General features: G+C 37.3%; 1 protein-coding gene across 4 annotated transcripts in view; it reads right to left on the minus strand.

The window, feature by feature from the left end:
* Positions 1 to 6,658: 6,658 nt before the first annotated feature.
* Positions 6,659 to 14,279, minus strand: part of RECK (reversion inducing cysteine rich protein with kazal motifs) — a 65,241-nt gene continuing 57,620 nt past the window's right edge. For all 4 annotated transcript variants that reach the window (XM_050892153.1, XM_050892152.1, XM_050892154.1 and 1 more), the window contains 3 exons: positions 13,912 to 13,985; positions 10,247 to 10,402; positions 6,659 to 7,905 (listed from right to left, as the gene is read on the minus strand). In XM_050892153.1, coding sequence (XP_050748110.1) covers positions 7,690 to 7,905; positions 10,247 to 10,402; positions 13,912 to 13,985 — 446 coding nt within the window. In that variant the 3' untranslated portion in view covers positions 6,659 to 7,689. The remainder of the gene's footprint in view (positions 7,906 to 10,246; positions 10,403 to 13,911; positions 13,986 to 14,279) is intronic.

The raw sequence follows: 14,279 nt of genomic DNA on the forward strand, positions 1-14,279 counted from the left end.
TTCATCAGAGTGCACTCTGCTGAAGAGGAGATCAAAAACTTATTTCTGTGTTTAAAGAATAGATTTTTCTAAATTGCTGTAAAAACCACATAGCCAAAGTTTTTTGTAATTTTTTAAGAAGTGCTGTGTAAGAAAGGTTCATTTTTACTGGCAAGTAAATGTTCAAGTCACAGCTACTGCAACTAATAGAGAAAACAAAAATAAGCTGAAGATGATGGTGGGGAGCTACATGATGATAGAAATTGTGGCAAGCTTCCAAGAATATAGAAAGAGATATCCATCTATTTTCATATTCTTAAAATGACTGTAATGAACTCTATGAGCAACTCTCCAAACTTTTCCAGCTGTGCCCATAGTCTTCACTATGGTGCAACAAAGCACACAGCAACAAGGAGGAGCGATTAAGGGACATGGCATATAATTTACTTTTACATAGTGCCAAGTGCATAACTCTATGATGTTAACCATAAGCTGAAGAAATAATCAGCAATTCCAAATAACATTTTTCTTTTGGGGAGTAAAAAAAAAACCTACCCTAGAAAATTCAGTTATAAAAGCTTTGTAAATGCCAACTTATGGTTTTGTGGTGGTATCCTGTGCCTTTAGGAGAATCAAGTTTCAATCAAATGAGATTTATGAAAACAGGGAATCTAAACCTACTGGTTTTCCATTGCACAGAGAAGGCCACATCTGATAATTTTTTTAATACAATATTCTATCCAACACTATAGTTACTTGACCAGACACGGACGATTTCCATGCTGAGAACTGCAGAGGGTGCTACTATTGATAAAACCTGTGTAGCACAGCACTGGAATTAAGGATCCATGTTGTCTTAGACCGTACTAGAAGCATTCAGGGATCAAAAAGACACACATCCTCTCTATATTGTTTGGGAAAGTTAAAACTTAAATTGCTTTGTCTTCATGACTGTTCTAACCTGACTTAGCTAAACTGAGTTAAAAATACCATAGCTTTATTTTTTTCTAGTTTTGAAATGTGTATATTTGCATTTCTCACATCTTTTTCTTTGATTCATTTGGGTCTTGAGTGAGCTCTTAAAGCTGTGGTTCAGGGATGCAGTAAGTAAGTCCAGCATTACGGGTATGAGCAGCACTTACTTAAGAAAACACTACAGCCATGAGACGCTGATCCAGAGTTTACATTGCCACTTCAAATCTGTTAAAAAAGCAAAATGCACAACCTGACAGACTTAACACATGCACAGAGAATGTGTTTATGACAGCATTTGTTTTCCAGCATAAACACCAGACAGGCTGCTCACTGTATCTTGTATTCTGGCCAAGTCACGTGCCTACTTCTGATCTGGATGAAGCTAACACTTAGATGAGCTGGTAGTGCGCACAGCCATTGCTAATGACAATACAACCACAGCCTTGCTGGCAACAGCTCAGTTTCTGCAAGGAATTAATGGCTGCAAATATTTAAACTTACTCTTTTCTGCCAGCTCCTGACTAACATCAGCACTTGCACTGGTACTCGGAAGCTGCTCTTATTGCCCTGGCCAGGAGGGACCAGAGTGTTGCTAACTCAGAGGAAAATGAAGTGCTGCCGATGGGTGCACTTTAGAATGCAGCAACCTGGAGACATCTTTTTAACCTTTTTGCACACTTATAGCTAGACAGCACCATGTATAAATTACATAACAAATCAAACCGTTTGATCCTGCATCTTTGATTGCCATTTGTACTTGAAATCCAATCTTAAAAGTATTAACCCCCCAAATTTGGATTCTTTACTGAAATAAATTGCTAAATTCTCTACAATGGCGAAATGTGCTCTTCCTGAAGAGGCTGATACAGAGCCTGATACAGGGCACTGTGAGATAAATATGTTTATACACATATATGTGTATATATCTGTGTGTATATATGTGTATGTATATATGTGCATGTGAATATATCTTTATATATATTTACTGGCGCTACTCCTGCTGCTGCAGTTCAAAAATTCAAAAGTAAATTTATACAACAAACAGTAGTAATAACCCATCCACTCCTTCCACTGTCAGCTAACAGTGCAGAATTGTAGATCATCAGGTTGAAGAGCAGGCTTTAATTTGAAACCTGCCACACTAGCACCTGTGAGAAGGCTTTGCAAAAAACCTCGTGTTCTGCTGTATATCCTAACCTGCTAATTAAATCATTTGGCTCTCTAGGATTATTCAGAAGTGCTTTAGAAGAATGCTAGCATAGAAGGAGAATCAGAACTGAAAAAACAGATTGAAAACATTTGCATGTATTGCAGCTGATGCTGAGATCCAAACACAAACTAGTAAACTGTGAAACCTTGCCAAATACAACAGAAAGCATTTGCCAAAACACAAGGGTGGCTCTTTACAGCAAGAATCTATAGGATTATTAAGTACTGTCAGAGTTACAGAACCATGAACACCCTTTGGCTCAGGTTACTCTCCTTACTGGACCTGGCCAAATGAAGCAGAAACCAGCTTTGAGGAAGGCAAATCAGAGAATACTTTGGGGGAAGAATAGATTTATCCTGTTTTAAGAATGGACCGAGATCTGATTAACAGGTATCTGTTAATACAACAAATTGGAAAGTCATTTATAGGTTCATAGATATGTTATATATACCTATATATAATAATCAGAACTGTGCTTTTATATATATGTTGAAGAGCACAGTTCTGATTATATAATGAAAAATTTAAGGTTAACAACCTTTCTTTATAAGTAAGTGATGATATGGTTACTGCATTATTTCATGAGTTCTTGCATAGGAAAGGCTATCCTTTATTTTTTATTCTTCTTTATGTCCTAGGAACTGCAAGGAAAACCCCCACCCTTTTACAAGAGCTTTTACTTTTTAAACATTTTACTGTTGCCCTTTGGGTAAGTCAAGTCTCCTTCAAAATGTCTAGCATATGTTTTTGACCATAACTTTATTCATGTGAAGAATGCAGAAGGGGGGGTGTCAGTGCATAGGATTTTGTAGCAGTGATGTGCTAAAACTAGATGCACTTAAAATACATGGATCTGTTTCTAAATAACAGTAGCCAGTAGTTTGAGGATAATGGACTAGCATAAAGGTTTGATTTTTTTTTTCCTCCCCGCTAATAGCACTGGAGAGTCCAAGTAGAAGATAAAGAACTTATTGATCATAAAAGCTGTTGCTATGTTATGCTTGCAGAAGTCTATGTTATCGTTCATAATTTAAATAAAACTATATCAGTGTAAAGTATTTAAATATATTCTAAAGGCTTTAATGTATGTATTGTGAAAAAGGCTGTCTAAAGTGGGAAATATTAGTTATTATTTTATATGTCATTTTGAAAACAATGATAAATGAATCCTAACAGTGTTCACAAGATAAGATCTGAAAATGATTTCATATGCCAGAAGTTTCCATGTATTGCAACTGAAAGTATTTCTTTAATCATGGAACCACAGAACAGCCCAGGTTGGAAGGGACCTCAGAAGATGATCTCGTCCAACCTTTCGGTGCTTTATCTAGCACCATGTCCAGCCACATCTTGCAAACCTCCAGTTGTGGGGACTCCACCACGTCCCTGGGGAGGTTGTTCTAGTGATCTCACTGTAAAAAATTTCTCTTGTATTGAGATGAAATGGGCATACCTTTTTCCATTTAGCAGTGTATGTACAAAGCCCATTAAAATTAAGAAAGGTTTTGGGCAATTGATGTTTCCTCAGTTTTCAAAGTAATCACCTTTGCTTTAAATACCATATTGCTCATACACAATCAGCCTCCATTAATGCAAATGTAGATAGCATTGCATTTGTGTAGAATTGATCAGCTTCAAATATGATAACTGGAACCTTCAGCTTCATGGTATTAATTAGCAAAAGTTGATGTGCTACTTAATGCTAAAAGTGTATCCTTTTTACTGTAGTGTGATAACTTGAGACAAACAAACCTGCTAGGGCTTGGAAACATTTTTCTCAAAGAGAGATTTTGTTTGTTTTTAAGCTCAGAGTCTCTTTGCCTTATGCAATGGGCTCTGCAAACACTTGTAGCCCAGAGAGGAGTGGGAGAAAGAGCACAAAACAAGCAGTGCACAACCATTTACGTGGAAGGCAGAATGCCTTGGAAGTGGTAGGTGCAGCATGGCTCGGAGGTACAGTTGTTACCTGCAGTTGTTACCTTCATTTGTACTCCACATGGAACAGCTGGAGCTACTGGTCTCATTGTATAAAAGCACCAGTTCAAAGAATATGCAGGAGGTTGCAGTCAGGTCTAGCACAACCGTGGCAGATAAATCTTTTTTCCGCAATGCTACTTTTTTCTTTTTTGGGATTCATTTGACTAGAGGGTCACCTTACAGTCCAGACTTCAAATATGAAACATCTAGGCCACAATCTTACAAAGCACTCACATATTTATATTTGCTCGTGTAAATGCTCCCAGGGCTTCCTAGAAATAGCGATGGTGTTGAGAAGTTTTGAAATATACTTTGTTATGTGTGAAGGGAAGACCTGGAAAAGCGTCATAAAACTCAGTAAGGATGTATAAATAACACTTTACCTTTCAATCAAGATACATACATGCAAATCTCCAAGTTATGAAACTGGGTAAGGTAGCATAAAACTAGAGCGTGAAAGAAGAGCGGGGCTATGACGTGACACTGCGGTTCTAAGCGCCGATTTCATGCCCTCTCACAGAACTATTACCTTCTCTGAAATTCAGAGATCCCAGCTCCTGCTGGACTCAAAACTCAGCAGAAAGTGTAAGCCAGAAATCTCTTGCTCTTACTTGCTCTGATATTTGCCCCTGTGGCTGACCCACTCCTAGGGGTGTACAAACAGGCACTGCTGGCATCTCCGCTTCGCTGCCACCCTGTTGAGAAGAGCCAAACTAAACAAACTGAAACAGAACTGAAGCATCTCTCTGGAGCCAATCATTGACATTAACTCTGGTTTTCAGCAGACAAGAAAATAATGTTTTGTACATGTTTCAGCTGGGTCCTGTTATAAAAGCAACAAACAGGCTTGTGCTGCTTTGAAGTGCCCTTGTGCTGTCTCCATTCCTTCTTAAGTGAGCCCAGATTTCCACACCGATGCTGACAGAATATCATTAGCACTTATATGGAAAACTCATCTGAAACCTGTACCAATTTGTCCCCATTAGGTTCAAATTTCATAACTTGCGAGTAAAACTGGGCTTGGTTTCTTCCATCTTTTCTCCTAGTTCAGCTGAATTCAAAACCCATAAGTAAATAGTTTCTTCATTCCTTTGAGGTAGTCCGAGGTCTTGAGAAAACCTAGAAAATACTTAAGTACTTCTGTTCATCCAGCAAAAAGAACCTAAGCCCTGTACACTTTGGATGCTGGAGTTACGTTCAAGAATTTAGGATTATACGAAATCTCATTGGTTCTGTACATACTTAACATAACCACTCAAAATCTTCACTCTTTTCTAGCACGTACTGGACACTCACATGTGAATTCAGAAATCTCTGGGCTTAAATTCTGCTTTTTCCAGATTCATCATACAAATTGAGGCAACGTTTTTGGTATTATCTTTCATTGAAGAAAATCTTTACAGGTGTAAAAAAAAAACCCAAACCCAAACAACCCACTATATATTCTGTTCCACAAAAGGTATATTTTTAAGCTCTTAACTGATTTTTCCAGTGTGGCGCATATATATATGTATATATATTTTTTCTTAAGACATTTATAATTCCTTTCATTTTAGTAGGCATCAGATTGCTTCAGCTAAATGCTAAGCAAGCTAACAGGCTACATGTTGAAGAGATACTTGCTAATGATTTGGAAAAAATAAGGAATTCAATAAACCATCTGAATTGCTTGCAGTTTCTGGGGAGATCATCTAAGCCATTTCAGTTTGAAAAGCTTTTCAAATGCATTCATTATACTCGTGTCCAAGTTTCTAAAGAATCCACAGAAGAAATCTCAGAAACAGATGGATTATCAACATATTCAACAAGTTTTTTGTATCCAGACTTTGATGATTATGTGCACGAGTCTTCCTGGAGTTACTTGGCAAGAACACTTCCACAGATTATCTGCGTTTGTACTCATCCACCAAAAGTACTCAGAAACTATATATAGAGTACAACTGCACTTAAAATATAAAAGTGCTCTTCACTCATTAAGAGACAACAAACAACAGAGATATGCTTAGAAAAGCAACTGATGGGAGGTTTCAAAGAAACTCGCTCTGTTGGCTTGCAAGTATACACATCTAGTCACTCCGTTTGCTTTGGAGGAGGTTGAGCCTTAATGTTTAGGTACAAATAAGGTAGTAATTCTGTCCTTAGTATTTGTGCAGATTTCCAGCTGCAGGTGAGAGAAGTGTCTTCCAAATCAAAACTGAGGATGACTGTGACCTTACTCAAGAGGGTCCCATAAAGACATTTACATTCCTCTTCTATAGTTAATCGAGTCTGACACTCATAGCATAAACTTATGTGCATGTGACACAGATTTGGTAAAAAAACCCCAAAACAACCCCCTCCCAGAACCCCCTCGAAATGTACTTTATTTGGAAGCAGTAAACTGTGTGAGTCATGAATGTATGTAATTGCAGTTAGTTTTAAGCGTTGATTGGGAGAGAAAGAAAAATACACGCTGTATTGCAGAATTCTATAAAATTACAGGCATTCGTATACAAGGACACATGACAAAGTGTTTTATTAAAATAAAAAGCTTTAATACTTTTGCATTTAAAAGATTTAGCAGAAAACAATTGCTACAAACATGCTACAACAACATACATGTTCAAAAAGTTTTCAGTGCTTTCTTTCAAAGTTCAGCATTTTGGCAAAAATAAGTTTTTCTGTATATACTTCAAAAGTTGGCTATCATAATACTGATATAAAATACTTCATGTAGACTAAGGTCAGGTGCATAAAATACAGTAAGTAATAAAACATACTGTTTGTATAAACATTTAAAGTATAAATTTCATTAGATAACATGCAAATACTGCAATATTTTAAATGGCACTTAAATATAGATACTGAGATTCTTTATAATTTTGCATCCAATATGAGATTCTGAAATGTACAAAACTATAAAAAGAACATATTTCTTCATTGAAGTCAGGTACTAGTATAGAGCTTGATTGTCATTTTACAAGCATTGAGCCCAATGTCCTGCAAATCTTCACTAGTCCAAGTAAAGACGTCTACTGAAATAGGCCCAGGGCTAGTTAGTTTTCTTCATAATAAAATATGAAAGCATATTTACATGAGAATAAACTCTTAAATTTTTGGTAAGGTAATTAAGTAGCAGCAATTTGTTTCTTCCAAAAACGATGTTTAAAATAGGTGCGTGCTTTTCGTTGTCACTGATATGCATCTGAATAATATAAAATTAACATTCTTCAATAAACTCAAAACACTATTTTGTTCATTGCTGAAAAAAACCTCTGTAAGATCCCTTCTCGCAAAAATCATAAATCCATTATGTCAGAACTTTCCAGAGTATTTTTACGTTTTCAAGATCAATGGAAAACAATCTAATTGTGCTGAAACAGTCATCTGACTAGTAATGAATAAAAGAATCGTCTTTTCACATTATTCCAAATACTTTTAGTTCTTCATTGAAAAATATTAGTTCATCAAATCTTCTACAATTTTTGTTTTCTGGTTCAGTGATCAACAATTCTGAATGTCCTTCACAATATAAAACACCACAATACTCATGCATACTTTCTAAGCAGTTACATACAATATATTAATGCTGACAAGGTGAATAAAAGGCTCATGAACAGGGAGTGCAGAACAGGCACCACTTTAACAGAAGGAGAAGAAATGCTAAACGAAACTTGTACTTGAGATGCAATTAGAGCTGACAGTGGCACGTGTGATGCTAATGTTGGACTGTCTGAATTTATCAGTGACTCTATCTTTTCTGCTTCTTTATTGCAGGCTTCAATCTAAGGAAAAAAAAAGTTATTATTTCTCTTCTTGCCATGTAAAATGCCAATGCAAAAATGTTGCTAGATAGCAAAATGCAGGAAAGAAAATCTGAGTTATTCCCATCAGCACGTAAGATTTGTAAAATATTTGGGAGTATTTCTTAGAAAACATATTGGAGCTCTTCTCATAGACTTTGGTACTGTGAAAACTACTGTGGAAGCCCTGAGTAGCAGCAAAAGGGAAGGAAGGAAGCTACATACGAGTTATCGTGGGTGATGTGTTTTGAATGTTGATGCCAAAAAGCTCACAGTAAATGATAACTAAAGTAAGTACCTCTAAACCTGAGGACTTCCTTCCTGATTGACCAAGATACTGCCTTGAAGTCTGCAACAGTGGAAAAATCAGGATTTTCTACTTATTGGGCTTTTTCTTCCAAATCAGGGAAAACTGATGTCTTTTATGGGAAGGGAAGAGAAGAATGGAAGTAATAGGAAAACCTGAGAAAACCCAGGTTTCCACGTTTCCATTCCCCCACTGACATGATGATAATTACGAATTTACGTTAGAAAATCAATTTTTTCCACCTTACCTTCTACTGCAACCCAGGAATCAATTTGGTACTAAGTCTCTTTAACAGCTTTGGAAGCTGCCTCTGGTGAAGTTTTAACATGACAAACTTAATATCTGGAGGCCCAAAGCTTTGAATGTGGAGAACTTCTAGCTCAGCAATGGGTGTCACCAGTGAGATGAGCAGCCCCTTCGTGGTTTCAGGTGGCCTCTCTGATTTCAGAGAGTCCTCCTCTCCCCAGGAGTCTGACAGCACCTGCTGCAGATGGAGTGAGAGCTGACCAGATTGGCAAGGCTCGAGACCTTGTTTCCTAAGTCCTGGTAACATTTTGGGCTATTTCAGCTAAAGAAGGAGACCTAAGTTGGAGCTGAGTTGGACATAACAGGGTTGCTCCGGTCGCACAGGCAAGCAAAACACACACAATTATCTGCCTGAGAAACAACTACCCTATTAGATACTGCAGCTCGCAAAGTTTATGGCAGTGATTCTGTCCCCTCACACTATGCCATAACTTTAGCCCATCCCAGAAGCAATACTGAGCATGCAAAATTAGACTGCAGAAATAAAACGGAAATGGGAAGCAGCCATCAATATAAACTAAACAACAAGGAAATGAACCTGCCTGAATTCTGTTTGTATTGTAAAAGATGAGAGAGAGATTGTGGGCAGGTCTTCTCTCCCCTTCCTTTTCAAAGCTAAATCCTTCATTTTACACTAGTACACATCAGCATGTCAGGTAACAGAATGAAGCAGTCAGAGCACCTAATCTGCAAAGGGATTTCATTATAAAGTGCTGTCAGCAGGGCCAGGCAAGACTATTAGAAACAACTATAAAATGGCAAGGAATTATGTTCCTTTTAATAGGAAGAAGATATCCTCACTGGTTTTGCACACGTTAACAAGCAGAAAGTAAAAATGAAGCAACAGCTCCAAGACAATAATAGTGGAATACATAGCCAAAGCCTTGCTTCTATTGCTCTGAACTGCTCCTGAGAAAATACTGTAAGAACTTGGAGCTGCATTTGTTGGTTTAGCTTTAGAGTTTAGTACTGTGAGCGTTAGGTTCTTGTTTGCTAGCATGAACTAGCTATGACACAGCAAGCTGGACAGCTTATTGGAATGTTATGTCCTTTTTTAAGGTCGTAATAGCATTTTGGGATCTCCCAGCACTTTCTACCATAAGGTGGAAACGAATATCAAAACCAGGATGGTCTCAGAATACTATCAATAGATCCTCTTCAGTATGAACTACTGCTTAACATCAAGACGCGCACAATGTATTAATATGATATCACTATGTATGATGTGCTTCAGCCTAATATCACATATACTTCAATCTACTTTTAACCCTGACATCGGAGGCAAAGGACTACCATTTCATACAGAAGTATGCATTTAATATACAATTAATATTCATTTAAGAGGTCATTCAGTAATTTATTTATTTTCATCAGTTCATATTTTCTGTTATTTGAGCCATAGAAAGTTGAGGGTTCTGCATTTATTGATTTTAAAACAAAAATCATACTACTCTATCCTTGGCCTTCCTTCACCTCCCCCCTCTAATTACCCGCACTCAAAAGCCTCTTATCAGAAAAGCAGATTCTCAAGACACATTTTACCATCCATAATAGTAGCTATTCAGATTTGAGTCACTAGAGAAATCCCCATGTATTCAGTACACAGGAAAATGCACGATTTTAAGACTGCTATATTGAAAATAGTAAAGTGTACACATATAAAAATGAAGTAAATCCATGCTGGGTAAACAAAATAATAACATAGTCTACCTGCAATGGTTTGGGGTTCTGATCCACAGGAATGATGAGAATCACAATTTCGGATTCTATGCTTAAGTATCCAAACACATCACACTGTGGCACTGAGACATGCAGGCGGATTTTTTCAAGTATGTCAAGTACTGTTATAGGCTTTTTGTTTGTTACCTGGAAGAAAACAAAGAACTTTGTGGATGACGTGATGTTATGCAAAATTACATTTCTCCTCTTCAGTTTTAATAACTTGATATCATGCCAGAAAATTTGTTTCAGCCATTAGACTACTCAGTTCTAACCTCTAGCACAAAACCTAAATGATTCTATGATTCTGAAACATTATTCTAAAAAATGATTCCATGATTCTAAAAAAAAAACCCCCAAAACCAAACCCCCTAAAAACATAAAAAAAGTGAAAGGAAGAAGGGGAAAAAATAATTTACTTCTGAAATTAACCATGGTTTTGATATGTGTTGTTCTCCATCTTCATGGTTAGTGTGTGTATGTATCACGTACCTCAAAATAATGTAAATGGTTATCTGTTACAGCGGCTTGTACTCCTATGCTGGGAAACAAGAGGCAGGGCAGCCCTAGCAGCTGGCACGCCTTTACCATCACAGCACCTGTTCCAAGAGCCACCAGAAATGACGAGCTACGGCTTTGTTGAGACAGACACATGTCTGTATATATGGGAACATGTGACATTTCAAGATCACTACGTATCTACCAGGTAAATATATTTTTCTCTTAAAATTCTTATCTCTATTCTGCTGTCTGTATCTGACAAACAATAATTTGATTGTAGATGCTCAGTTTGTTTAAGGACTGCGACACCTTAAAGGTTTTTCACCTTTTTTCCAGGTCACTTCTGGATGTGTTGGAACCTTATAGACACCAACACAAATACTTCACTTGTGACTTCTGGTCATTCTTTTGTGTTCTTTTTTCTAGCTTTAGCTGCAAGAAATCCATCCTTCTTATCCTACTGTAGCTTCGTTTCTTTTAAGACCAATGGTATAGGACCTTAACAAATGGAAACCTAGGAAATCCAGGTAGACTACATGAATCAAATTTGCAAGGTGTCACACACCACATCTTTTACCAGAGCTTTGAGGGATTTCCTTGTCATAGCCCCATTAAAATGTAGTCTGACATGCTGACTGATCAGCAAACCCTGTTCAGTCTTAAAACAGAAGCACATGGATACTTTAAGGGTGACCAATAGTGTCAAACTTGGATTTTAATGTCTTAGATTAGAAATCCAGTAGATTAGATTAGAATTTTAGCAGATCTCTAATGTTTCTTTGCTCTGTGTAGATGCTGACTTTTGTTTCCTGGTATCTTTACAAAAAAGGCCAGAGGGGTGGGGGGAGAAAACAAAAAGTCAGATTTACAGAACTCTTCAGTAATTGAAGCAGTTTTTTCTCATATGAACCACCTGTCTGAACTAAAATAGGCATACATTACTACTCCTTGCCCTCTTGGGTTGGTTAAAGTGTATGCTAGCATTTCTAGCAATGATTCCATCTGTCTGAGATGTAACCATCTCCAGTACAACGGATGTATACACTGTATGTATACGTACACTGTCAAAAGCAAGAGCTGCACACCAATCCTATAGTTTTATTGATGGACTCAGAGGAGATCAATGTTATTAACATTAATTTCATGTAGATGACAAAAGCATCAAATCTACTCAAATACACAGTTGGGCATTTTCTATGGTATTATTAGGAGATATTAGCTGGCCTCTGATTCACACTGGAGTAACAAAGGCGCAGAGCTTCTAACTCTCGATGCTCAGGGTAGTGTCACGCCATGCATAGTCTCCAGGTGGCTGTGACCAGTTAGAGATCATCTCTGGGGGCTTACTGCATGACTCCTGATTGAAGTTTCCAAAGGAGAGAGCTTCAGTCAAACTTCTGTAATTTCTAGTATGTGCTAAGAGAATGCTGACTTGAATGTTTGAGAGATCACACATTTTAAATGTAAAGATATATATATATTTACATATATATGAGTTCTGAAAACTTGAAGACTGTGTATTGTGGTGTTAGGTGAGCAAGAGAAGAGAAAGTCAGCAAGACTGTGGTGACAAAGGGAAGAAAGAAGAGAGGGGAAAAAAGAAGAAAACCAGCAACTACGAAGTACCCTAATCCAGGTATTAGGGTACTTAGTAGGTGACAGGAGAGTAGTTAAGTTATCACCAAGAACTTGAATAACTACTTGAGTAAGTCCAATAAATTTCTTTAACTAGAAAGCCTTCTTCTAACTAAAACTAAAAATTGTTCTTCACAGCCGCATGTTGTAATATATGAACTGAGAAGCTGCAGCGGTCACCGTGTCCCTGGTACCATTAGAGATGACAACTGGAAGACACTGCAGGATGCACTCATGACCCGAGAGACACTGTTACTCAGCAAAATCGATCAACGCACACACACACACACACATGGCACACACAAACACAAAATCTCTGAGAGGAAACCAGTAGAACATCAATCAGCAGCACACCCTTGAGATGAAGGCCAACCACACACTGGGCTGCAGCAGCAAGAACAGACCCAGCAGAAGTCCTCATCCCCCTTTATTTATGCCCCCTCCCCCAGGCCACACTGACGAACTGGAGAGAGTCCAGCAGCGTTCAGCTTGTGGAATCTCCACTCCTGGAGGTTTTAAAAACTCAGCTGGCCAAGCTGATCTAACTGGAGTTACCCTTGCTTTGAGCAGAGGGTTGGACTAGACGATCTCCAGGGGTCATGTTCAAGCTAAATTTTTCTGTGTTTTTACAATAATAGCTAATTATCTCTACTTCTAAACATATAAAGAGGTTAATGTAATTTTATACTGTTTTGGTGAAATTCTCTTTCTTCTTGATATTTAAAAAAATGAAAATCATGTGCAGATGCAAACATGAATTGTTTTGCTTCACCAGGCACGATCGTCATATTACTCTATTTTGTTGTGATGTCGTGCCAAAAATCAAGCGTTCTGCTCTCTTCCATATACTGAAGCATAAAAGCAGGGGTCAATAAAGTGCAATCCTTTTATACACCACATGGGGAGTCTGGGCCTAGTACGTTGTGTTCAGCGACAGACAATCAACATCAGAAGATCCATCTTACACTGGAGGTTTTCAAAGAGCAGCAATGAAGGAAGCTGGTGTCTTAACTTACGGAGATGTTAAATTAAAATCCAACACTTTAGCTGATGAGCAACAAAATCAGTGACAGCTATCTAAATAACCCAAAGAGTGTAAAACAATCCAATTTAAACATAAGGCAATATCAGAACTAAGTTACCTACATTAGGAAATAGTGAACTAGCAGAATAATCTTAACGAAAAGGCCATAAATAACAAATATACACTGTATTACTACCATGGGATAGATGCAGTTCCCATATCATTTGTCTTTACTATTACAAGTCATTTAAACTGCAAACCTGAATGTGCTTGTTTGTGCCTACTCTAATTGTTTTGCTTTGCATTGTAATTCAATTTCTATACCTGATATTAAGAAATAAAGGAAAGTATAAACAGTATAAAGAAAAAAACCAAATCACACACTACCTACTGACAAATAATTGGTTTTCTAATGTGTTAACTTTTCAGGAGAAAGTACACAGTAACTTGACTTTTCCATGCACCATTTAACGTAAGGCATGATTAAACTGTTTACCCGTGCAAAAGTATCCAGCTTGTCTTTGTCATATAAGATTCTCAGCATTCCAGCACATAGTGGACAGCAGGCTCCTATGTGAATAAAAAAAAATCTCATAAATAAAAGCAAATAGTCTTTCACTTTTAAGTAAGCAGAGGTCAAAAGTTGAATGTTAACTGAGAATGAAAATAGCAAAACTACCAAAGCAAAGTAAATGTTTCAATTTGATAGCAGAATTGCACAATTTCTAAGATTTTTTAACGTTGAAAACATTTATAATGCAAAAGCAGTCACCTTTCAACACACATTTACTACTATCAACATGAAGCAACAAGATGAATTTTCATTTGTTTCCAGATGATACATTATTGTAAGCTAAAAACCAC

The sequence above is a fragment of the Gymnogyps californianus genome, chromosome 2, assembly GCF_018139145.2.
Source record: "Gymnogyps californianus isolate 813 chromosome 2, ASM1813914v2, whole genome shotgun sequence".
NCBI lineage: Eukaryota > Metazoa > Chordata > Aves > Accipitriformes > Cathartidae > Gymnogyps > Gymnogyps californianus.